Genomic DNA, 27,521 nt, shown 5'->3' on the forward strand with positions numbered 1-27,521 from the left:
AGAGAAGAATTTGATAATAGCATTGTAAAATCTGTGCTTTCTCATGACCATTATCTACAATCTATTTCTTTGCCTTATTTATGTCCACAACTATAATACTTGTTATTAACCATTATCTGAAAAGGAGCCACTAAGGTGAAACAGGGACATTAACACTAATTGAATATAAGAGAATCTAATTAAAAATCCAATAAGACACTTCTAGAGTTTTGTGTTTCCCAGTTCTGAGCATGAGAGGAGTGTATTACTTCTGACATCTGTTATCCATTCGAGAAGGCAATGCCAAATCTTATCTTAATTGGTTCATTCTGTTTCGGAAAATCTACTGCATTACTTTCTCATTTAGCACATCAAGTACAGTGCTAAATGAACTGAAACAAAAACAGAAAATGCTGGAAAATCTCAGCAGGTCTGACAGCATCTGTGGAGAGAGAATAGATGTGGAGATGCCGGCGTTGGACTGGGGTAAGCACAGTAAGAAGTCTCACAACACCAGGTTAAAGTCCAACAGGTTTATTTGGTAGCAAATACCATTTATGGTATTTGGTATTTGCTACCAAATAAACCTGTTGGACTTTAACCTGGTGTTGTGAGACTTCTTACTGAGAGAGAATAGAGCCAATGTTTCGAGTCTGGATGACCCTTTGTCAGAGTTTCGTCATCCAGACTCGAAACGTTGGCTCTATTCTCTCTCCACAGATGTTGTCAGACCTGCTGAGATTTTCCAGCATTTTCTGTTCTCATTTCAGATTTCAGAATCCACAGTATTTTGCTTTTAAAGTTTATTTATTAGTCACAAGTAGGCTTGCATTCACACTGCAATGAAGTTACTGTGAAAATCCCCTGGTCGCCACACTCCGGTGTCTGTTCGGGTACGGTACACTGAGGGAGAATTTAGCATGGCCGATGCATCAACTAGCACGTCTTTCGGACTGTGGGAGGAAACCGGAGCACCCGGAGGAAACCCACGCAGACACGGGGAGAATGTGCAAACTCCACACAGTGACCCAAGCCGGGAACCGAACCCGGGCCCCTGGCACTGTGAGGCAGCAGTGCTAACCACTGTGCCATTTCGCTAAATGAATTGAGTCGCATATGTCCACGTGGAAGATGTACTAATCGTGGAGCTTAAAGGCTGTTTTAATTTGAGACATTTTATTGAATAGTTTCTCTCCCGACCATTTCCCAGTACTTCCTTGTAAGTGAACCTTGATTCAAGAAACCACACTGTAAATTTTAATGATGGGACAAGCAACAGCTGGGCTTGCCACCTGCTCCCCCTGACAGGAGACCCAGTTCATTTCAAGGGTTGAGCCTTATTAATGTTGCTGACGAGTGGTATGACCCAAATAAACGTCCTGCTAATAAACACTGGTTCCAGGCTGACACAGTATTTACCCACCCAGAGGCTGACATGGTGGCTGAAATATAGGTGACGGAGGGAGCCAATGGCCCAAAGGGTAATCGAGATCTATATTATCCTGATGGACGCCAGTGCTGCTCCTTACAGTCCCCAAAAGTCTGAGGTCACGTAGCAACTGACTCAAGAAAAGCTTCTTCCCTGCAGCCGTCAGACTTCTGAATGGACTTACCTTGCATTAAGTTGATCTTTCTCTACACCCTAGCTATGACTGTAACACCACATTCTGCACTCTCTCGTTTCCTTCTCTATGAACAGTATGCTTTGTCTGTATAGCGTGCAAGAAACAGTACTTTCCACTGTATGCTAATACATGTGACAATAATAAATCGAATCAAAATACTTTGACATGGGTGGTGGTGTAAACTAACTATCTCAGTTTTGATTCTGCTACTGCCCCATTTTCACGACTCAGGGGAGAATTCTTCTATCCATATAAAATCTCAACTGGAAACTCAAACCTGTGGATCCAGGTTGAAGGTGCAGAGAGCAGGCCACCAAGTTCCTCCACAAGCCACTGATCCACCCAGCTCTGACATGGGGGCAGGCATCAACTCAGAGGGTCATAGCCGGGCCCCCATGCAACTAACAAAAACTACCCGGGTTACCACTTTACCAGAGAAGGAAAATGTAATGTTTGACCTTCACCAAGTTGTTGGAATATCCCCGGAGACAGTTGGGGCTGAGGAAAACATGGGCAATCCTGTAAATGCAACAAAAACTAATCGAGCTTAAAATCCGAATATTTCAAGAGAACACAAATATGACAGCATCTGGCACAGTGGTTAGCACTTCTGCCTCACAGCACCAGGGGCCCGGGTTCGATTCCCGGCTTGGGTCACTTGTCTGTGTGGAGTTTGCACATTCTCCCCGTGTCTGCGTGGGTTTCCTCTGGGTGCTCCGGTTTCCTCCCAGAGTCTGAAAGATGTGCTGGTTAGGGTGCATTGACCCGAACAGGCGCCGGAGAGTGGCGATTAGGGGAACTTCACAGTTACTTCATTGCGGTGTTCATGTTAGCCTTACTTGTGACTAACAAATAAACTTTACTTTTTAAAAAAGTATTATTTATTGGTCAGTACGGCTAGCTTCATTGTCCTAGTATATCGCACAGTGCAAAAAGATCTTTATTCTAACATAACTTTTTGTCAAAAACAGGAAATCACAAATTTCCATTTCCACCCATTCTTTGAAGCTATCTTTTAAGTACTGATTAGTGTGGGGGTAATGTTGTAACCTTTCATTATTTCCATATAAGTTGATGCTGTCAGCAATTTGCAACACCATGTAAAAATGAAAACCAGTGACAAAACTACAGACATTTAACTAAAACTCAGTTCACGGGAATATAGCTGACTATTAAAGGTTTGGTAAGTCCAAACTGCACCTCACCAGGGTACATATGCAAACACAATTGCAACACTGAAGAGTAAATATGGAGAGTCCACATTATCAAATAAATCCTCAATCTGGAGCAAAAGCATTTTTTGCCAATTCTGTAAATTTCAACTACTGCTGTAAGCAACCTGCTTCCCTTCCATAAAAAGCAATCTTTTCAAACATAAATCAAACTTAGGGTCTTATTTAATCAATTGGAAACCGCACTGCCAGAGTGTGGCAGCAGCAAATCCCAACCACAATCGCTATACTGTTGGGTGGCAGGCACGGTGATACAGTGGTTAGCACTGCGGCCTCACAGCATCAGGGACCCGCGTTCAATTCAGGCCTTGGGTCACTTGTCTGTGTGGAGTTTGCACATTCTCCCCATGTCTGCGTGGGTTTCCTCCGGGTGCTCCGGTTTCCTCCCACTGTCCAAAGATGTGCGGGTTAGGTCGATTGGCTATGCTAAATTGCCCCTTAATGTCAGGGGGATCAGGAGAGTAAATATGTAGGGTTACGGGGATAGGATAGTAGCTGGCTGGAATTGTCGTCGGTGCAAGCTTGATGGGCCAAATGGCCTCCTTCTGCACTGTAGATTCTATGAAATATAATAAATTCTACCAATGTGGATAAAATTTTATAGCAAATTAAGCTGGTTGGGCGTTATAGTTCCACAACTTGAAACACTTATCTACATCTGTGCTGTCTACCGCTCTACTTATACATTTTAAACAAAAGAAACCTGTGATAATTTGCTGCCTACCACGATGACTGATCTAAAATGAACACATTTTTGAGGATACAAGACACCCTTACACACGTCACATGTTCCAATTTTATCAAAGGGTTATTGATGTTCATTTCATGACTGCAGCAGTATTGGTTAGTAAAAGGGGTAAATAATCTCATTATAATATTGGCACGCACATTACCAAAAATAGCACAAATACAGAGAGACCACATGGAATCAGAGTTTTAGCTTGCAATACAAAATGGACAAATACGTCAGAAATGTATGAATAATTAGTGACATTAACAGATTCAGTCGTAAAGGAAAATCACTGTCCTGGTAACTTAATTTTGCCAAGTGCTTGTGGACAGAACGATCTGGTGAAGCGACTGGTGATGCTATAAAAACAAATGCCTTGACTAAAAAAAATTTTTAAGATGTCCAGTGCCAGGGACAGGAAGTCTGCTGTAGCTAACTTTCCTAATAAAATAGAATCTGCTCAGACACTCCCAAACAGGCCAGTGATCTTCCTTTAGCATTGCTAACATAACCTCAGCAGTTTGATTAGATAGGCACTGCTCTCTGATAAAGCTTCCTACCATGTACACGACAGTCACAAAACATAACTGCTTTCTAAACACCAAATAAATGTGTGCCATCACAAAAACAGACTAATATCCATTCTCTATCATAAACTGACATATCTAGGGGGCAGCACAGTGGGTTAGCACTGCTGCCTCACAGCACCAGGGACCCAGGTTCAATTCCAGTCTTGGGTCACTGTGTGGGGTTTGCACGTTCGCCCCGTGTCTGCGTGGATTTCCTCTGGGTGCTCCGGTTTCCTCCCACAATCCAAAGGTGTGTGGGCAAGGTGGACTGGACATGCTAAATTGCCCCTTAGTGTCCCAAAATGTGTAGGTTAGATGGGATTAGCCATGGTAAATATGTGGGATTACAGGGACAAGACGGGGAAGTGGACCTGGGTAGAATGCTCTCTCAGAGAGTCGGTGCAGACTCGAATGGCCCCTCCTGCACTGTAGATATTCTATGATTCTATGATAAAAGTTCAATACGATCACCGACTCTGCATTTCAGCTTCTGCTTACAAGGCAGCGTGTTCCAGATTCGAATTGTTTTTTTCAGAAATGTGTCCCACAGACAGGAAGTGTGAACACAATAAAGAACTACAGAGTAATGAGCCATAAAATGAAAAGGATACATATTCCATATGTTTCGGAACAGGATCTGTGAAATAATATTTGTATTGGTGTCACATATAAGCCGATGTTTGATGCCCAACCCTAGCTGAAAAGGTGTTTGTGGGCTTTTCTCTATGTGCTGATTGTGCTATGACCAGTTCAATCCCGGAGGAAAGAGTGGATAACTTGTGATTATTTTCTTTGGAACAAAGAAGGCTGAGGGTGACTTGATAAGAGGTGTACAAAACTATGAGGGGAAGAGATAGAGTGAACAGCATAAAATTGTTTCCCTCGGTGGAGAATTCTAGAACCAGGGACATAGATTCAAGACCGGCAGTCGGCATACAGGAGACATGAGGATGGACTTCTTTACACAGAGGCTGGAGCCCAGACAGATGGCCGATGTCTCAGTGGGGGACCATTTTGGGAACGGTGATCACAATTCTATAAGTTTCAAGATATTTATAGAAAAGATAGAAGTAGTCCCAGCGTGTAAGTACTAAACTGGGTGGCTAACTATGACAGTATTAGGCAGGAGCTGAGGAATGTAGACAGGGGGTGGCTGTTTGAGGATAAATCCACATCTGATAATGGGAGTCTTTTAAAAGTCAGTTGTTAACAATTCAGGACAAGTACGTGTCCGGTAAAAATGAAGGATAAGGATGGCAAGATTCGGGAGCCCTGGATGACAAGAGAGATTGTGAGCTTAGTGCAAAAGGAGGAGGCGGCATATATAAATTTCAGGAAATTGAAAACGGATAAGGCTCTTGAGCAATACAAGGATAGCAGGAAAGAGCTTAAACAGGGACTGAGGAGGGCAAAAAGGGCCCATGAAATGTCCTTGTCTGGCAGGATTAAGGAGAATTCCAAGGCCTGTTATGCATATATAAGGAGGAAGAGGGTAGTTAAGGAAAGGGTGGGTCCACTCACGGACAGTGGAGGGAATGTGTGTGTGGAGCCAGATGAGGTGGGTGAGGTCATTAACGAGTACTTTGTATCAATATTCACAAAGGAGAAGGATATGGTGGATGGTGAGTGTAGAAAGGAGGATGTTGACATTCTAGGACATGTTGAGATAAAAAGGAAGGAGGTATTGAAGGTTTTGAAAAACATTAAGGTGGACAAGTCCCCAGGGCCAGATTGGGTCTATCCCAGAATACGGAGAGAGGCGAGGGAAGAAATTGCTGAGGCCTTGGTCAAAATCTTTGTACCCTCTTTAGCCACGGGCGAGGTACCAGAGGATTGGAGAGTAGCTAACATTGTTCCTCTGTTTAGGAAGGGCAGAAGAGACAATCTGGGAAATTACAGGCCTGTGAGCCTTAGATCAGTGGTGGTGAAATTATTGGAGAAAATTCTAAGTGACAGGATGTACTCACATTTGGAAAAGAACAGGCTTATTAGCGATAGGCAGCATGGTTTTGTGAAGGGGAGGTCGTGTCTCACAAACCTGATTGAGTTCTTTGAGGGAGGAAGCAGCAAGAAAAATTGACCAGGGCACAGCAATGGGTGTTGTAAACATGGACTTTAGTGAACCCTTCGATAATATTCCTCATGGCAGGTTGATAGAGTGTGGTGAGTGTCTGGAATTCACTACCCGAGTTGGTGTTGGAAGCAGAGACCCTAAACTACCTGGATCTGCACCTTAAGTGTTGTAAACTACAGGGCCAGGTGCAGGAAGGTGGGATTAGAAAGGGCACCCAGGTTAAAGTTAATTTATTAGTCATAAGTAAGGCTTACATTAACACTGCAAAGAAGTTTCTGTGAAATTCCCCTAGTCACCACAGTCCGGCGCCTGTTCGGGTCAATGCACCTAACCAGCACGTCTTTCAGAACGTGGGAGGAAACGGGAGCACCCGGAGGAAACCCACACAGACATGGGGAGAACATACAAACTCCACACAGACAGTGACCCAAGCCGGGAATCAAACCCGGGTCCCTGGCACTGTGAAGCAGCAGTTCTAACCACTGTGCTACCCCATGTCCTCAGGTTGGCATGGACAAGATGGGTTGAATGGCCTCCTCCTGTGCTGTAACTTTTCTATGGTTCTATGGCACTAGAGATGGCAAAGAGTTAACAATATGATATATGATTGGGGGTTGTCTACTCAGTACATTAGTCAATTTGTGGTGTCTATTTTTTGACACTTTGCAACTTGTAATGGATGTATTTTTCTGCTGTCTGGTATACAATGACCAGGTTTAGTGAATTAAATTTCACGACTTGTCATGTTGGGACCTGAACCCCAGTTTACTAGTCCAATGTCACAATCACTGCAGTCCTGTACCCAATGTGGTCCTGTACCCAATGTGGTCCTGTACCCAATGTGGTCCTGTACCCAATGTGGTACAGAATCCAATCATAACAAATTGACAGAATGCTGTCTGCAGTATGCAGTGAAATCAGAGAATTGATAGAATGGTTACACTGCAGAAGGCTACCATTCTGCCCATGCTGCCTATGCTAGCCCTCAGAAGGAGCAATTCACCTCATGCCACTCTCCTGCTTTTTCCCTGTACTCTGTACATTTTCAGATAATGATCCAATTCCCTTTTGAAAGCCTCTTTCAAAGTTGGATCTTCCTCCACCACACTCTCGGGCAGCACATTCCCGATCCTAACGACACACTGTATAAAAAAAAAGCTTTCCCTCATGTTGCCATCGGTTTTTTTTGTCAATGACCTTAAATCCATGCTCTCTGGTTTTTCTCTCTTTACTCTGTCCCAGACCCTGCATGACTTTGAACATCTCTATCAATAGTCCTCGGAACCTTCTCTTCTCTGAGGAGAACAGTCCAACTTCTCCAATCTTCCATTGCCACTGTAGTTCCTCATCCCTGGAACCATTCTCGCAAATCCTTTTTTTGCAGCCTCTTTAATCCTTTTACATCCTTCTGAATGTGTAGTCTCCCGAACTGGATGTAATATTCCAGTTGGTGCTGAACCAGTGTTTTATATAGGTTAAACATAACTTGTTTGCTTTTGTACTCTACGCTCCTATTGATAAAGCCCAGAATGCCGTGTGCTATATTAACCGTTCTCTCAACCTTTCCTGCCACCTTCAATGATTTACACACGTCCACTCTCCTGTATGCCCTTTAGAAATGTACTCTTAGTTATTACTGTCACTCTGTGTTCTTCCTACTAAAATGAGTCACTTCATATTTGCATCAAATTTCATCTGTCACTTGTCCGCTCATCCCACCAACTTGGCTATGACCTTTTAAAGTTCTACACTCTTCTCATAACTCACAATACTAGAATTCACTACCCGAGTTGGTGGTGGAAGCAGAGACCCTAAACTACCTGGACCTGCACCTTAAGTGCTGTAAACTACAGGGCCATGGGCCAGGTACAGGAAGGTGGGATTAGAAAGGGCACCCAGGTTAAAGTTAAAGCTTATTTATAAGTCACAAGTAAGTTTATTTATTAGTCACAAGTAAGACTTACATTAACATTAAGTTTCATATCATCCACAATTCTACCAATTGTGCCTGTACATAAAGGTCTAGATCATTTATATGCATCAGACAGAGCTGGAGTCCTAACATTGATTCCTCGGGAACTCCACTATAAACCTTCTTCCAGTCCATGTTATTATGTCCCTTTTGTTCCCTGAGCTCTAACTTTGCTCCTAAGTCTGTTGCGCAAAATTTTATCAAAGAACTTTGGCTGGAATTCTCCAACTTGCCCGCGTCTGGGAGTCTCTGGTCCCATTGCAGTGAATGAAGTTTTGGCTGAGTGCCAAATTCTCTCTCCTCGCTGGCAGCAGTGGTAGGACGTACGAGATTGGAGAATTGCGGCCTTTAAGTCCATGTACAACACATCACCGCCTTTATCTTTCCTTCTCTATATACGTTTGTCCGTATAGCGCACAATAAACAATACTTTTCACTGTATACTAACACATGTAACAATAATAAATCAAATCAAACTCACTCACTATCAATAAACTCAAGCAAGTTACTGAAATATAATTTGCTCTTAACAAATCCGCTGATGTAGCTTAATTAACTACGTTTGCCCAAGTGACTGTCAACTTTGTCCTGAATTATCATTTCTAGAAGCTTCCCAACCAAGGTTAAACAAAAAAATCCAATCACTATAACCCCAATGTTATTGCCGCCAAACCTTTTCAGGGTTTGCAAAGCGAGATCAAGGAGCAGAAATCAAACATTCTCAGTCCCCTGACCCTCCAAAGGGCCCCACAGTCACCAGCAGCACGCTGCGCACGTTTAAATGGAGAGAATGATATTTGGAGATTGTGCAGCTCCACTTGTTTGGAATAATTAACTGCGACCAAATCCAGAATTTATCCGACATTTAGCCGTGCGATCGTTTTGCGCCGAAATAAATTACTTTCAAATGACGCAGCCAAGAGGGTGGCTCAGCAATTAGCTTTAACCTTGAAATTTACTCTGCGGTGGATTGAAGAAAATGTCTCTGCTTTCAAATGAACTTAAGTAATTAACCTTAAAATTTAATTGTGAAAACGCAGGGACAATAAAACGCCACTGAGAGAAAGGAACAATTCTATTTATAGCCCCCTATCCTTCAGCCACATTGACCTACTTATAGTGTACTTTTCAGTCCAAATGTTGCACATAACAAACATATCTTTCATCTTGTCACTTACAATCACAGTGTCTTTCTTAGAAAGTGAATTGCTTCAGAACATCGCTCATTAGGAGAATGGCCTATTTGCACAATTAATAGGACCGGGACATTTCACTGCACTCATTCCCGCCATTATGTGACAAACATTATAAAATGCGATTCCGAGGCAAAGTGAAAGAACAAACAGTGCCAAAGGTGAGAGAGTTGTACAGCCCAACATGGTATTATCTGCACCAACACCCATGTAGTGTCTAAAAAAAAAATGACAAGGAGCAGATGTTTCGCAAACAAATCTCAAGTGAATGCTTCCCCACAATGGAGTATCATTCCACAACATGCCAAGTTTAATCTTATAAAGAGCAAACCCAGCATTATTCCTGCCTCTCACTTTCTAAAAAGAAAATACCTGCAACCATGAGAATACTCGATACAAACTATGGCCAGAAATACGCGGCTTGCAAACTGAAATCTTTTGTTTACGAAATGTAGTGAGCTTCGTCTTATTTCAGGCAGGCGTACACTTTATTTTATTTGTCAGTGTCACAAGTAGACTTGCACATTAACACTGCAATGCGGTTACTGCGAAAATCCCCCAGACGCCACACTCCGCCGCCGCCTGTTCGGGTACACGGAGGGAGAATTTAGCACGGTCAATGCATCTAACCAGCACGTCTTTCAGATTGGAGGAGGAAACTGGAGCACCCGGAGGAAACTCACACGGGGAGAACGTGCAAACTCCGCACAGACAGTGACCCAAGCCTGGCGCTGGGGCAGCAGTGCTAACCACTGCGCCACCGTGCTACCCCCACACAGACATATTTTGGAACTTCCAGAGACATTGGGGAATATATGGGTTTTTAATCGTACAGAATATTCCAAAAATGGAAAGGAAATTGAAAAAGATTCCCCCCCCCATCAGCTCCATCCAAACTATCTCTGAAAGAACATTTTGTAATCGTTAACTCGCCTGCACCAGATCTTCAATGCTGTTCCTCAGTCTCTGCTTCTCTTTTTCATGCTGTTCTTTAAGCTCTTCAGTTTCCTGGTCGTGGTTTGAAACCTCCTCCTTCAAGACACCTCGAAGTGCTGTTAGTTCCCTTTCTCTCCGCTTCAACAACTCCTGCTGATCTTCCTTAGCTAGTAGCACCTCTTCCAACTGCTGCTTTGCTTGAATTATTTCCTGGAAGCACACACAGCGTTCCCAGTAACATCACTGATAAAACTCCCTTCACATAAGCTGTTTGTGTTTAAAGAGGCAATTTAAAATATTATATGCACAACAGATTATTTTCATTAGCCTTTTTCAATCTTCATTTAAAACAGTACTCCCAATGTCTTCCCTTGTCCCAAAGGTGCTGACTACAAGAGGTCTACAAAATCATGAGAGGCATGGGATAGGGTGGGATAGTCAGAGGCTTTTTCCCAGGGTGGGAAAGATCAGCTACAAGGGGGCCTGGGTTCAAGGTGAGAGGGGGAAGGCTGAGGGGAGATGTGCGGGAAAGTTTTTCATACAGAGGGTGCCTGGAATGCGCTGCCAGTAGAGGTGGTGGAAGCAGGCACGTTAGCAACGTTCAAGGTGTATCCTGATAGACACATGACCGGGAGCTGAACAGAGGCATAGAAACCGCGAATGGCCAGTAAATAGTGGGTCTAAATAAGAATTAGGAATCGGCACAGGCTTGGTGGGCCGAAGGGCCTGTTCGTGTATTGCATTGTTCTTTGTACTGCTTAAGTTTGTTCCTCTATAGTAGGGCTATCTAGAGGGCAATTTTTATGCAAGTGTCAGCGATTGAGTTTATCATAGAATAGAAATCATAGAAACCCTACAGTGCAGAAGGAGGCCATTCGGCCCATCGAGTCTACACCGACCACAATCCCACACATATTTTACCCACTAATCCCTCTAACCTACGCATCTCGGACTCTAAGGGGCAATTTTTAACCTGGCCAATCAACCTAACCCGCACATCTTTGGACTGTTCTGGGTCCATCAAGAACTTTAGCGCAGAATCCCTTAGTGGTAAGCAGGCATTCTCCCTGACAGCCAGCATTTGGTCTCATAGTCACGCTCCAGCTGAAAGTTACTAATTTAATACAGACCATAAACAAAATACTAGCTCTTTGATCACAGTCCAGGTTTAATAACCTGTTTCTAGCAATCAGTTCACTCAGCCACTGAATTGGAAATATTTTCTATTTTTGTGCAACCGCACCAAGTCTGTGGTCTGAATTGGTCTCAACTTTTCAGCTAAAGACACTGTGCCGTGAGAGAAATGGAGAACATTGGATCCGAGTAAAATTCAAACCAGGCAATGGATGGAAATATTGAAATTAATCTCAAATCTGACTTGATAACTGTTAAGAAGGAAGAAAAAAAAAACATTTGTTTACATCGAGCACAGAAACAGACCCTTCGGCCCAACCAGTCCATGCCGACCATGGTGCCCTCCCAGCTTGTCCCAATTGCCTGCGTTTGCCTCATATCCCTCTGATCCTTTCCCAGGCATGTACTTATCCAAATGCTTTTTAAAATGTTGCTACTGTATTTGCGTCAACCACTTTCTCTGGCAGCTCATTCTATATACACACCTGCGTGAAGAAGTTGCCCCTCACTCTTTCCCTTCCCAACCTTAAACCTACGCCCTTTAGTTTTCAATTCCCCTTCCCTGGGGAAAAGACTATGTGCGTTCATCCCACCTCTGCCTCAGGAAACAATATTTTTCATTGTATACATGTGACAATAATAAATCAAATCATAATTTTATACACCTTGTAGCAGGGGATACAGAAATCCCTGCTTTTGAGACTATTAAAATAAGTACATTAGCTTAAAATAGCGATGACACTATGCCTTATATATACCAAAGGTATCACACAATGTGCCTCACTTATATATCATACAAAGATATTTTCTGTATAAGCACATATATAATCATTTTTGAACAAGTATTATAGATTTGAACTGTATTTTTGTATTTTCGTGTCAGCTTTGGCCAACAAGCAACCTGCTCCTTGGCATAATGGGAAATAAGTTTAATTGGACAGACCACATTCTTTTGGAACAATGAAGCATAGACCCTATTATCAGGGGCTGGCCAGGCAGCTACAAGCTACCAAGGTTATTGAAAATGAATAGAAAGATTCAGCTTCTAGCTGTAATTAATAGCTGCAATTCAATCTCCACTGATAAGGGGACAGAAAACAGACAAGAAAGATGACTCCCTTCTCGTTCCCAGGACTGCAGGTGTTAGGGGCGACCCTTGAACCTACTGGATTTGCGTAGGTAAGGTTACTAGGCAACGGGGGGGGGGGGGCGCGGGGAGAACTTCTGGGTCCAGTTGACCAATGAATCCCTAATTCTGCAAGGAAGAAAGAATGCAATTGGCCAAAGTAAATGAAGTGTATTAATGTAATTGGACCGTCCAGCTTGGGGGAGAGTCAAATCTTCAGAAATGTGTATCTGTTGTGCTCATTTGATGTCAGGTCAGAGAGAAGTTGGGAATCCTCTGACTATCTCTCTCCCAATGGCGTTGGTCAAATAAAGAACGTCTTTAACTGCATACTGTCTTTCGCAAGTCTGTGTGTTTGCTGAGATCAGCTGAATACACGACCACGACCACCCCCCCCCCCCCCCAGTGGGATGCCCAAGAAAAACCTCTTACACATCTCAAAAGGTCAAACCTCATTCTCTTACGCGCCAAGGAATGAAGTCCTAGCCTGGCCAAGCTCTTCCTATAACTCAGGCCCACTCATCCTGGCAACATCCTCGTAAATCTTCTTTGCAACTCTTTTCAATCTGGCACAGTAGCTCTTTTTCCTAAGCCCATGAAGGCATTGAACAATTAACTGGAAAAATCTTGAAATGTTACGAAATCAAAAGTGAACATTTTAATTCCGGCTCATTGCTGCCTGAGACAGAAGCTTATAAATTCAGATGTAAATCCTGCAGTTTCAATACAGAACTGTGGGAGATTTCTTAATAATTCCTCCTAAAACAATTCCCTCCGCACGGTAATCCAGTGATTGCTTCCTGAGCACAACGTCCAACTCACAGAATGCCTGCCGATCATATCTACGTGGCTAAGGAGGGATTATCAGTTTTATCTGAACCACACGTTGCACCAGAAAGCTGATGATCCGAAATGATTGAGGTTGTGAGATTTGAAGAAGAAATTAGATATATCTCTCGGGGCTAAAGGGATCGAGGGAAATGTTGGGGTGGGGAGGGGAGAGAAAGAGAGAGAGAGAGCAGCTTCAGGATATTGAATTTGATGATCAACCATGATCAAAACGAATGGTGGAGCAGGCTCGAAGGGCCGAATGGCCTCCTCCTGCTACTATTTTCTATGTTTTTGGCTCCGTCCTGTATTACTCAGGACTACTTATGCAGTAGTTTGCAGGGGTCATTAGAAAATAATGCATGTCATCTTGAAGGAAGAATAAAAGGATGCCACTTAAACTGAAAATCCAACTTACTAACAATCTGGATCAGATTTGGATAACAAGCAGGCTGTTTGGATAGTGGTGTAGCGTGTTTAGAGGGTGAGGGTGTTGGGTTCGGGGTGGTCCTTCAATTCAGTGTTTCCCCCTCTTAACAGAGGAAAGTGAGAGCCTTGTATTAAATATCTCCACACATATTGGAGTGTCTGTTGCAACATTTGAGAGACTGGGGCAAATTCAAGTCAGAGTGTGCTTGTGCAGCTAGCCAGGCTGGCGAAATCATTGTCCCAGCTTGGACATTTGTATTCTCAGTATGTAGAGTGGTCTCGTTATTTAGGCGGCTTCCAATTGCTGAGTGGCCTAACAGAGGAAGTTTCATGTTGGCAAGAGAAGTGAAGTTATTTGAAGTGTCACTATTATTTCCTTCCATGAAAGGGAATGAGCCTTAGGAGGAGGAGGGAGGGGGAAAGAAAAAAAATCTATGCTTCCCTTCCCCCCTTTAAAGTTACAACATTTAATAAAATTAAAAGTGAGCTTTGTAAGCAACTAACGGCTCAGAGGGAGAAGTGTTGGCTTTTGAATTGCTTTGGGGGGGGGGGGGGCACGGTGGTAGCACTGCTGCCTCACAGCACCAGGGACCCGGGTTTGATTCCAGCCTTGGGTCACTGTCTATGCAGAGTCTGCACATTCTCCCCGTATCTGCATGGGTTTCCTCCCACAATCCAAAGATGTGCAGGTTAGGGGGAATTAGCGGGGTAAATACATGGGGTTATGGGGATCGAGCCTGCAGGAAGCCCTGTTGGAGGGCCAGTGTAGACCCGATGGGCCGAATGGCCTCTTTCTGCACTGCAGGGATTCTATGAAAGTGAGAGAATCCATTGTTGAGGTTCTATGAATCTACTCACCATTATCAAAGTCTCTTTTTCCTCTTCATTGTCAGCACTGTTTTTTGCATCATCCAGCTCATCGTGCATCTCGGACAGCTGATCCTGCAAGTCCCTAATTTCACTCTGGTATTGCTCCCGTTCCATCTTTACTTGCACCAACCTGACAGAAAGAGAAATCAATCATTTATCTTTTTCCTTTCACCTACAACCCTTTCCCACCTTTACACCACCGTGTTACAAGGGGAGGTGATGGCCATGACACTGCAACGAGGCATCTAACCTGCAAATGTGACAACCCATTCACTGAAGTCTAATAACTCAGGCACTTCTATTTCTTCCTCTTCCTAATAAAGGGGAGGTGGTCTTATCACTCGACCATTAATCCAGAAACTGAGCAAATGTTCTGGGGGACCCAGGTTCGAATCCCGCTACGGCAGATGGTGGAATGTGAATTCAATTTTTTTTTAAAATCTGGAATTAAGAATCTACTGATGACCATGAAACCATTGTCGATTATCGGAAAAACTCATCTGGTTCACTAATGTCCTTTAGGGAAGGAAATCTGCCATCCATACCTAGTCTGGCCTGCATGTGACTCAGAGCCACAGCAATGTGGTAGACTCTCAATTGCCCTCCAAGGACAACCGGGTATGGGCAATAAATGTTGGTCAGCCAGCGACGCCCATGTCCCACGAATGAATTTTTAAAAATTGCATGCTTGTCAGAAAGTACATGAATTAAGAAACGTTCTGCAATTCACTATTTAAAAATGCTGCTGTTACCAGTAACTTTCTGTCACCAACCGATAGCACAACATACAATAGAGGCCAAAAGACCCACTGGATATTTGGAATAGGATTACAGGCCCCCTTCCGATTCCAACCATTACGAGAATTGAGATAGCATCATTCTGCACCACTCAAATGAATTTGTGGTTTGTAATCATCTTTCATTCAGCTAGTACTTCCTGTGTTGAAATTTATATGATAGGTATCTAAAAGACAATGGGCGGGATTTTCCAGTCCCATCCATTCTGGAACCGGAAATTCCCACCCCAAGATCAATGGACTTGTCCATCAGCCTCTCTTGATTTGATTTGGTTTGATTTATTATTGTCACATGTATTGGTATACAGTGAAAAGGCTTCATAACTGAAACACTCCAGCCCAGACAACAACCTTCCTATAGAGTGGCGGCCAGAACTGCACACAGTACTCTAGCTGTGGCCTAACGAGCGTTTTGTACAGCTCCATCATAACCTGCCCGCTTTTATGTTCTATGCCTTGGATCAAAAAGGCAAGTATCCCATGTGCTTTCTCAACCACTTTATCTGCCTGTCCGCTGCCTTCAGGGGGTCTTTGAACATGCACCACAAGGTCCCTCTGGTCCTCTGTACTTCCTAGGGCCCTATCCTTCATTATGTATTCCTTTCTCTCGTCAGTCCTCCCAAAAAATGCATCTAGCGGAAAATCTGCTGATGTCAACGGTTTTCGAAAAATCAAACTTGTCTGCTTACTCTTCAAGTTGGTTTCGAAGCTCCTTATCAGTTTTGGCCAGCTGCTCCCTTAAACTATTGTTTTCTTCCAAAACGTTTTCCATTTCCTGCTGCAGATTTTTCAGATCAGCTCTGGTCCTAACTTTCTGTTCTGCGATACTCTGCTGTTTCTGAAACACAAGTGACAGTTGTCAGCGTCTTTAACACCTCAAACAATGCAGCAAAAATCCCCAAGTTACTGACAGTACCAGAGTTTCTTCATCCAGTTTCTTTTGGAGTTCATCAGTTTTTTTTCCCATTTCAATGGTCTTCTTTTCAAGCTCGTCCTTCTGCTCCAACAAGGCTTTGTATTCAGATGTAAGGTTGACCTGAAAGGCAAACAGTAATGAACATAAGTGCACTTGTTCAGTTTCAAAATAGTAAATTCCTCCTGACCGCACTTTCATTAGAATATCCATTCTCATATCTGCCAACTCGAAACAAAGAAAGAGAAACTCAACAAACACGAAAACTGGTTCGAAAAACATTGGAGCGGCCCAACAAATATTAGCTAATGCTAATGAGGACGCTGGTTAGCGCTGCTGCCTCACCGCGCCAGGGACCCGGGTTCAATTCCGGCCTCGGGTGACTGTCTGTGTGGTGTTTGTACATTCTCCCCATGTCTGCATGGGTTTTCTCCAGGTGCTCTGGTTTCCCCTCTCAGTCAAAAGATGTGCAGGTTAGTGGGTTGGCCATGCTAAATTGCCCCTCAGTTGTCCCAAGATGTGTAGGTTAGAAGGATTAGCCATGGGAAATGTGTATGGGGTTACAGGGATAGGGCGGGGGAAGAGGGCCTGGGTAAGATACTCTGTCAGAGAGTTGGTGCAGACTCGATGGGCCGAATGGCCTCTTCTGCACTGTAGGGATTCTATCATAGTATACCCTAACAGTGAGGGATCCCACCCCCCGAGAGCAATTAAGTCCAAATGCAAATAAAGCCTGTGGTGACTATAGAAGTGCTTCATGCTGGAACCTCCCCGACGTGCAAGGGCTTCCTCCAGCAAGATCAAACTGTGAGGTTGATTTTGTAGCAGGGAAGAAGGTGATGGCCTACAATAACCTACCGAATAACCTGAAGGGAGGAAGCCAGCTCCATAGCAGAAATGCCTCTTTGCCAAACCCCTCATATACAGAGCTCGATGAACCAGTTTGCGATGAGTAAGTCTGGTATGTGACATTGCATGCAAATGTCAAGAACATAAAAGTGGTTGGCAAGCTGCCTTAGACAAGTCTTTCCCCCCCACACAAATGCACATTGTATGACAAGTAAGGAAACTTAGACTTTTGGATAACTTCTACGAGAAGGTATTACCTGGAGGCCTAATATTGAACCCAAGCTCTCCCTCCTGGACCTCTCTGCCTCTGCCTCACTTTCCTCCTTTAAGATGCTTGGTCAAACCGATTCCTTTGCCCAATTTTTTGGTCATCTGACTTAATACCCCTTCGCGTTGCATTATGTTATATTTTGTTTCATAATGCTCCTGTGAAGCACCCTGGGACATTTCTCTACGTTAAAGCTGCCTCCTAAATATAAGTTGTTGGAGGCTATAGAGGACTGTGCTGCAGAGATATACAGGGGCAGCTGTTAAAGATCTGCAACTTAAATAAATGGGACCACAGTTCAGTGTGGTACGTCACGCACACATCCTGATCAGAAGGATCATGGAAAAGCACTCTCATATTTCACAACAAGCTGTGCTGTCAATCATCCCACTCATGAGGAGCTCCAGGTACTTGCTGCCCACTTGCTCAAAACTCAAATTTGTTCTTCGACAGCGACTCATTATTCTCCTGTTGGGGAAGTGGAGAGGCAGCCCGGTGGCACAGTGGTTAGCACTGCTGCCTCACCGCACCAGGGACCCGGGTTCGGTTCCCGGCTTGGGTCACTGTCTGTGTGAGGAGTTTGCACGTTCTCCCCATGTCTGCGTGCATTTCCTCCGGGTGCTCCGGTTTCCTCCCACAGTCTGAAAGACGTACAGGTTAGGTGTATTGACTCGAACAGGTGTCAGAGTCTGATGACTAGGGGAATTTCACAGTAACTTCATTGCCGTGTTGATGTAAGCCTACTTCTGGCTAATAAATAAAGTTTAAGATGATGATAAGGGTCATTTTGAATTGAGGTGGCTTCACGGTGATACATCTTGGACCAACAACTTTCTATAACAGCAAAATAAAGGCAAACTGATGCTGATGATGGAATCTGAAACAAAAACAGAAAGTCCTGGAAAATCTCAGCAGGTCTGACAGTATCTGTGGAGAGAGGATAGAGCCAACTTTTCGACTCAGGATGGCCCTTCGTCAGAGCTGAAGACAAGGACAAGATTTATACTGTGAGAGTTGTGGGGGTGGTGGGGGGGGGGGGGGGGGCGGGTGGCTGTAAATGAGAGGGATCCATGATGTGGAGATGGGGCAGGGGAGGGCACAGTAAGAAGCCACACAACACCAGGTTAAAGTCCAACAGGTCCTTCACGTGATGAAGGAGCAGCACTCCGAAAGCTCGTGATTCCAGATAAACCTGTTGGACTTTAACCCGGTGTTGTAAGACATCTTACTATGATTGGGATGGCAGAGACAAAAAGACAAAGGGAATGAAAATGGTGATGATAAAGGCTAGGACTGGTGCGACCAGCGTCCATTAAGAGATCGGAATGTGTAAATAGCAGAACAAAGGTGCAGAGTGTAGAAACGTGGCCGATGGCCCTAGTATGGTGGGGGAGGGGCGGGTGAAACAAGATGGAAATAGAGATTTGAGAAGTGGAAAAATAAAAATAAGAATATAAATAAAAACTGATTAATAAGATGAAAAGAAGAAATGAAACAAAATAAATGGAAATGGGGGAGGAGAGAGTTCGTGCTCTGAAGTTGTTGAACTCAATGTTGAGTCTGGAAGGCTGTAAAGTGCCCAACCGGAAGATGAGCTGCTGTTCCTCCAGTTTATGTTGGTCTTCACTGGAACATTGCAAAAGGCCAAGGACGGACGTGTTGCTAGGAGAGCAGGGTGGTGTGTTGAAATGGCAAGCGATAGCAAGGTCCTGGTCATCCTGACTCAAAACGTTGGCTCGATTCTCTCTCCAGATGCTGTCAGACCTGCTGAGATTTTCCAGCATTTCCAACTTTCTCTCACGGGACTTGGCAATCCGTTAACAGAGGCAGCCATGTCTACAGTCCTCCGAGGCTCAGTACTCGGCTGACAATAGAACCAAGAGGAGCATCACCGGAAGAGCTAAGGTTACTCCCACCCGACTGTAGATTGCCTTCGAAGCAATGTGTAGGGTGGCCTTGATTAGATAAGGTGGGTAGCCTATCAGTGCTATGTGCTGATAAACTGCATAGTTTAAGCTGTTTGAACTTCCTTCTGCAAATTTAGGCATTCCTGATCTTTGGCTCTGCTAACTTGCATCCAAGATAAATAGGGTATACCCTTGGGGAAGTATGCACACACTCCATATCAAGAAGAGAAATTCTGTCTCTGAATGTTTCTCAGTGGATTGGTTTCGAGCCTCAAGCATGGTAATAGATTTTCACATGTCCAACGTCCACAAAAAAACATTTCTGAGATGGTCAGATTGAGAGTGACAAAACGTCATTTCTAAGGAGCAGCAAATCCAACATTTTATGTTGGATTCATTTGTCTTCCATGTCCTGAAGAAAATCTAAAGCTAGAATATTAAGCACACATTTTACTTCAGATTAAAAATGCATTTGTTCCAAGTTGGAGGAAGACTGATGAGATTTTTTTAAATTCATTCGTGGGACGTGGCAACCCTCGTTGAGAGGCAACCACATTGCTGTGGGTCTGGAGTCACATGTAGGCCAGACCAGGTAAGGGTGGCAGATTGCCTTCCCTAAAAGACATTAATGAACCAGATGGGTGGTTCCGACATATTAGTCGAGTACTGGATTCATAGTTTAGCGGTGCCTCCAGGTGTCCAGCAGTGCCACTGTGACGCAGCCGGACGGTCAGGGTGGCAGCTTCACACACACACACGCACGCACGCACGCACGCACACCAAAATATTGTGAGTGCTGGAACATTGAAAATTCTGACGAGAGATCACAGGCCCAATGTTAACGATGTTTCTCTCTCTCTCTCCAGCATTTCCTGGTTTTATTTCAGCATTCTGACTTGCTTCTAGTTTTGCCCATATCCAGCTGGAATGCTAATTGGTTCCATGAATAGACTACAAAAACTTTCACTGTCATTAATTAAGGCAAACTATATTTTCCATTGAAAGTTTCTTTCTGACAGGAAACCTACATAATGTATTTGCAGCGCACAGCTAAACTGTAAAATAGTCTCTCTAATTCAGTATCAGATTGTGGTGGAAATATTTTAACTTTGTTTACATGTTGCTTCTTTCAGATTTAATGTCCAGTCTGTGGTGTGTGAGCTACCCTTAGCTGGGTGGCAGTACAGGTGAGCACAGCTGCCTCACGGCGTTAGGGACCCAGGTTCGATTCCCGGCTTGGGTCACTGTCTGCGTGAAGTTTGCACATTCTTCCCGTATCTGCGTGGGTTTCCTCCGGGTGCTCCAGTTTCCTCCCACGCTCCAAAGATGTGCAGATTAGATGGATTGGCCATGCTAAATTGCCCCTTAGTGTCAGGGGGACTAGCTAGGGTAAATGTATGGGGATAGGGCCTGGGTGGGATTGTGGTCGGTGCAGACAAGGTAGGCCGAATGGCTTCCTTCTGCACTGTAGGATTCTATGATTCTAAAACTGGCACAAGGTCATACGTTGATCAGTATTCAACGACCCATGTGGGGAAGTGGTGCCCCTTGTGGATTTTGGGGTAGTGATAGAATCAGATTTGTCTCTGATGTGCCCCCCCCCCCCCCACAATGAACCCAACTTTCTTCTACTACCACACTCCCTCCACTACTCCCCACCACCCCCCCCCACCCCGCCCCCCCCAACCCCCAACCCCCAACCCCTCCCAAAAGTTACTGTCAATGTTCCAACATAAAACGTATCATTTGGAGCAAGGCACCAGAAGGTAGCTGGCATGAATGAAGCCAACGCCTTTCAGAGAGGAAGAGGAAAGGGCATTAAAAATAGAAATCAAAACCAGTACCTACAATAATACGCTAATCCCAAGAAAAATTATTTTAATCCTTCAGAAACCTAATACGGGCAGTAAACAGGAGACAGGTGTATGCTCTGATTTCTTTTTTACCTTGAGCAATTTGGCATCAGGAATGGAACTGGATTTTAAGAAACACTCGTGACCTAGAATCATGGAATCAAAAGAATTGTGCAGCACAGAACAATGCCACTCAGCCCATCAGCTTTATGCTGACTCTTTTGAAAAATAATCCAGTTTAGTCCTGTTCTCCCAGTTGTTCCCCAGATCCCTGCAATTTTTTTTCCCTCTTCAGACAATTATCCAATTCCCGACCGCATTTGAAGCTACACTTCATCTGGCGGAGCATTCTAAATCCTAACGCACCTTCTGGAATCAAACAAAATTCATTACAGGTTGCGAACTGATCTGCTGAGTAAATTCTGATTCTAACCAGAAAGAAACTCTGTCTAATGAGAGGCAAAAGCAAAGAAAACCTCCTTAAGACACTCTCAAATAAGGATCCCCTCAAAACTGCAATTTATCACACTCAAGTCATCAAAGTCTCTATATAAATGCAAGTCTTTCTTTCTTAGGAAAGTCTTCCCGTCTTGTATAACGTGTACAGAGAAAAACAGCAACTTGAATGGACCAAAAGAGCAATAATACAAGGATTGCAGCAAAAAATGCAAGCAAATTAGAATTATACAGCACGGTGGCACAGTGGTCAGCACTGCTGCCTCACAGCTCTAGGGACCAGCCTTGGATCACTGTCTTCCAGCCTCGGATCACTGTTTGTGTGGAGCGTGCATGTTCTCCCCGTGTCTGCGTGGGTTTCCTCCGGGTGCTCTGGTTCCCTCCCACAGTCCAAAGATGTGTGGGTTAGGTTGATTAGCCATGATAAATTGACCCTTAGTGTCAGGGGATTAATGGGTTAAATATGTGGGATTATGGGAATGGGGCCTTGGTGGGATTGTTGTCGGTGCAGACTCGATGGGCCGAATGGCCTCCTTCTGCACTGTAGGGGTTCTATTCTATGACATCACTAGTTGGGTTATTTGGACTGCTAGTGTGCAATATTTGAGCTTTAAGAAAAATACTCAATTTTTAAAGTTACAAAGCCAATTCGCAGAGTGGACTGGACAAACCCTTAATCCATCTCCTTGCTTCCTCCGAAAACCAAATTCAAATTGAATCCCTGCAAGAGAGACAAACGATATCTAAGCTGACAAGATAAGGCATGACACCCTACCTTGGGCTTGATCTGATGCTTCATCTGAGCCAAAAAGCTGAGAAACAAATTTTATAACCAATACAAATCTTGCGGGAATTTAGGATTCAAAGTATTTTCACGTCTATATGTTTTCACTTGCCCACTGCCTGCCTTGCACTTTGCAGCTCACTAACCGGGAATGATCGTAACTATTGATGTGATTCTGTATTCCAGTGCTTGCTAAAATTTCTTTTTTTTTAAGAAAAGGCTTAGCAAGAGATGTATTCAAGTGTGAAGAACTGGAATTCCCAAAGCCTGCACCAGATTGGAACATTATACCTTTTGTCTGATTACATTCTAGACTTGAGCACCATAGAATACTTAGCTTCCAATTCCTGGTTGGAAAGAAAAATCATTAATAATTCATCAATGTTTATAACAGAATTGTATATTGAAAAAAGGATTTGGAACATTAAAAAGTCCGATTTATCAAACTGACCTGTATTGATTTTTTTTTAAAAGTGCAGTGGTTGAGAATATTTGCCTGTTTTAAACTCCATTCCATGCGTGATGTCCCACTTTTGTGTTACAAACCATGACATAATTATGTGTCAGTCGGGCACCAATGAATTTATAAAGGCGACGTGGTATAAGCAGCATTATTTCTCAAAAGTTCACACTGAGGGTTCGTCAGACAATCAGCTGCAGAGACAAAAACAGAAAATGCTGGAAAATCTCAGCAGGTCTGCCAGCGACCGTGAAGAGAGAACAGAGCCAACGTTTCGAGCCTGGATCATCCACAGATGCTGTCAGACCTGCTGAGATTTTCCAGCATTTTCTGTTTTTGTTTCAGATTCCAGCATCTGCAGTAACTTGCTTTAATCAACTGTAGAGACTCGAGCTCCAGACAAGTGAGACTTTTTAATTTTTCTGGAACTCCCAGCAAGCAAGAATCTCAAACTGCTGCAGGTTTGAACACTGATGTTTGCTTAACATTGTCTATTGCTATGTATGAAGTGGCATTTATTCATTTGTACTCAAGCTATAACATTGTTGTAATATTATCTGCCTAACTTACAAAGGCATGATAAGTACATTCAAGCTTCAAATTTAGTCGCACTTTATAGAAAGAATGTGTCCTGGCCAAAAGTCCTCCCTCTATCAACCCAGGATTAACCAGGCATTTATCATAATTGACTGCTACACTACAGAGAGAGTGTGGTAATAGACTACATGAATGCAAATTCTTTAACTTCTGCAAGAAAATGTTAATGCTATAAACAAATACCAGGTAGGGTTGGTCGGCGATGAAAGTCTAAGGAAATAATTACTTAATATGCCACAAGAATGAACCCACCTTTTCATCCTTCTGTTCTTTCACAGTGTCTGCACTCTTCGATTTCAAAGTCTGGATTTTTTCAAATACCAAATTGACTTTCTTTTTCGTGGCATCATCATCGTGACTCCTGAAAGAAAAGACAAAAGTTTATTTAATATTTCACAACATTCGTCCTGTAATTGCTTTGGACATCAGCCCAATTTATCAATCCTTAGTCTCAGGTAGTAATTAGCAGGGCAGACATACTGAAGGGGAATCAAGTTGGGAGAGCCAAATTATTCAAATGTCTAGTGGTTATTATACTATTTTGTCAGATGATGGCTTCCGACAGTTTCAGTACAATACAGTAATCTAAATTATAAGAATCATAGAATCCTACAGTGCAGAAGGAGGCCATTCGGCCCATCGGGTCTGCACCAACCACAATCCCACCCAGGCCCTATGCCCATAACCCCATGAATTTACCCCAGCTCGCCCCCCTGACACTAAGGGACAATTTAGCATGGCCAATCCATCTAACCCATCTTTGGACTGTGGGAGGAAACTGGAGCACCCGGAGGAAACCCACAGACACAGTTTATAGTAGCCCTATAGCTCAGTCATAATATTGCTGTATTCACATTGGCATTAGACTTGGAACAAAAATCAATGGCTTGAGTGACTTTAAGTGAATTTATCAAAATTGAGCCAGTTAAAGAGGCTTTTAAAAGCATTCGCAAACAATTGCGATATTTACAATCAAAAACCAATATTGTTCTCAGAAGATAAGGTTTTACATTGTTATGGCATGGCACCATTGATAAATTCCTACTCCACTGCATGTAACACTGATCAAAACATACAACCATATATGATACATATTAATCAAATATTGATATTGAAAACAGTGTCAATACTCTATCTCCAGCACACAGCTTTCCCTGCAGATCTGAGAGGGATATGCATTTAAAGAAAATTCTTCAACGTTCTCACGAAGTGATTTCTGTTTGATGGAATCATTTTACCACGCCTACATTATTTACTGCGACGCAGAGTTAAAGATTTGATGAATCTTAATGACAATTTTCTTTGTGGCAATTCCTTTAACTGCCCCAGCTCCACTGCTCCTACGAGTGTAATGTTGTACTGTCCACGTGCCCATTTTCCAATCTTCACAATTCACTAACTTGCGTTCATCCAAATGTCTGCTGTCCATGTCCTTACTCACACCAAGTTCCGTTTAGTCATTATCTCTTGTGTTCACTGATCTGCATTGACTCCCAGCTCACTAACACCTCAAATTTAATATTTTTATTTGTGTGTTCAAATCCCTCCATGATCTTACCCCCATTGCACACCCCACCCATTCTGTCACATCTTCCAGCCCGACAGCCTGGCAATCAGGAATATTTGTGCATCCTCCAGCCTCCTTCACCCCCAACGTTGGGGCCTGTGTCACTGGCTGCCTAGTCTCTAGAATTCCCTCCATAATCCTTTGCTGCATCTTCACCTTTCCTTTTCTAACTGGGTCAAAATCCTGGAACTCCCTCCCTGACAGCACTGTGAGTGTACCTACAGCACATGAGCTGCAGCGGTTCAAGGGGTAAGTTCATCACCACCTTCTCAAGGGCAATTAGAGATGGGCAGTAAATGCTGGTCTAGCCAGCTTCCTGTGAAATAATGTAAAAAATAAAACCTACCACATTGGCAAAGCTTTGTTACTTGGTCCAGTGGCTCCTTCTTTGACCCAGGATCAACTTCTTTGACTGATTATGCTCCTGTCAAGTGTCTTTGGTTAACTGCACCAAAGGTGCTTTATTAATACAAAGTGTCGTTACTCCTTTCACATCGATGGGCTTTTAATTTTCATTTAAAATTCAAGTACTTATTACTCCGTCCGACCAATCCAGAACATCCCGCCTTTCTTTCAGTTATTAGCATAATTTGAAAAGTCTTCTGCTCCTTACAAATAGAGCAAGAAGTTTAACAACACCAGGTTAAAGTCCAACAGGTTTATTTGGTAGCAAAAGCCACACAAGCTTTCGGAGCCCCAAAGACCTGTTGGACTTTAACGTGTTGTTAAACTTCTTACTGTGTTTACCCCAGTCCAACGCCGGCATCTCCACATCCTTACAAATAGAGAAAACTTTCAACCCTCAATGAAGCAACAGCCTGCCCGATGCTGTATCAAGGTTTTTCTACTGCGTAGGGATATTATTTGCATAACATTGGGTTGTTATTTTCTCTTCCCCTTTCTCTCGATGGCAGATAGTGTGTTAGGACAGAGTACAACAACAACTTGTATTGACACAGTGTCTTTACATAAGAACTAGGAGCAGGAGTAGACCATCTAGCCCCTCGAGCCTGCTCCGCCATTCAATAAGATCATGGCTGACCTTTTCATGGATTCAGCTCCACTTACCCGCCCGCTCACCATAACCCTTAATTCCTTTACTGTTCAAAAAAAAAATCCTTGCCTTAAAAACATTTAATGAGGTCGCTTCAACTGCTTCACTGGGCAGGGAATTCACAACCCTTTGGGTGAAGATGTTCCTCCTCAACTCAATCCTAAATCTGCTTCCCTTTTTAACAGAGGTTTAATAGAGAAAGAAATTCTCAAAACACTTCACAGGGACACAGTCATCTCTGAACCAGATCTGATACTTAAATCTGGCAAAAGAAAAACCCCAGTAAATTCCATCTACACTGGCTGGGTGCTTACAGACAATCCAAGAGGCTGATTCTCACCCAGGATAACCTTGTATAAATGGAGCCTAATGGACAACATGAGAAAACTTACACAAGACAACGGTTGGGCCACAAGTGCAGAACTGTGTGTAGTTGTGGATGTTCCAGTATAGAAGGGATATTACAATTACCAGAATGAAACCATATTCCTGTCAAGAGACTTTAGGCAATGGGACTTTTCCACCGGAGCTGAGGCACAGATTCTTTGGTAGGAATTATGATAATCAGTGCATTGCATCATTATCGAGTGAATCAGACAGCAACCTCCGGCACCCATACACGCATGGAGAGAAGTGGAAACTGAGAAACTGCCTGCTCCTCCATAAGCTACACCGCACAATCACCTGGCGAGCGGACTCAATGTGAGAGTTGGGAATAAAAGCAAAATACTGCGGATGCTGGAATATGAAACATAAACAGAAAATGCTGGAAAATCTCAGCAGCACTGACAGCATCTGTGGAGAGAGAATGACTCGGAACATGGGCTCTACTCTCTCTCCACAGATGCTGTCAGACCTGCTGAGGTTTTGCAGCATTTTCTGTTTTTGTGAGGGTTATGAAGTCATGATAATTACCCACTAAAAAAGGATCACACAAGATGTTGGAGCTTATCCATTCAAGTGTTAGCGAATTTTTAACATCATGCTAAGTATCAATGACTATCGAACAATCTCACTTTGGCTCTTTCTCCAATATCTCCTCTCTGCAATTAGAGTCAGCGTTCCTAATCTTTGCCTGTTCCCTTCCCTCAGCCTATTTATTTCATCCTGATTTGCCCGAGAAAACTTGCTTTTCTCCGGGTTCCCAGGACGAGCAAACAGGCCACACCCAGAACGCTAACCTGTGTTTTTTCTGTCACTATACAAGCATTGGAAGACCAGGTGCTCGTTTCCCACATTTATTTCATATTTTCAGCTGTTGCACTTTGCTCCTTTAATCTGTGGGTCCCTGAGATCTTCACAGACATTCAGGCAAGAGT

The 27,521-nt window shown here is 43.5% G+C and overlaps 1 protein-coding gene across 2 annotated transcripts in view; it reads right to left on the bottom strand.

Annotated features, from left to right (window-relative positions):
* cgnl1 (cingulin-like 1) overlaps positions 1–27,521 on the bottom strand; it is a 172,975-nt gene that overhangs the window by 88,268 nt on the left and 57,186 nt on the right. For both annotated transcript variants that reach the window (XM_078241427.1, XM_078241426.1), the window contains exons 4-8: positions 23,834–23,942; positions 16,411–16,530; positions 16,184–16,332; positions 14,686–14,827; positions 10,308–10,520 (exon numbers count right to left, since the gene is read on the bottom strand). In XM_078241427.1, coding sequence (XP_078097553.1) covers positions 10,308–10,520; positions 14,686–14,827; positions 16,184–16,332; positions 16,411–16,530; positions 23,834–23,942 — 733 coding nt within the window. The remainder of the gene's footprint in view (positions 1–10,307; positions 10,521–14,685; positions 14,828–16,183; positions 16,333–16,410; positions 16,531–23,833; positions 23,943–27,521) is intronic.

Source organism: Mustelus asterias, chromosome 24 (assembly GCF_964213995.1).
Source record: "Mustelus asterias chromosome 24, sMusAst1.hap1.1, whole genome shotgun sequence".
NCBI lineage: Eukaryota > Metazoa > Chordata > Chondrichthyes > Carcharhiniformes > Triakidae > Mustelus > Mustelus asterias.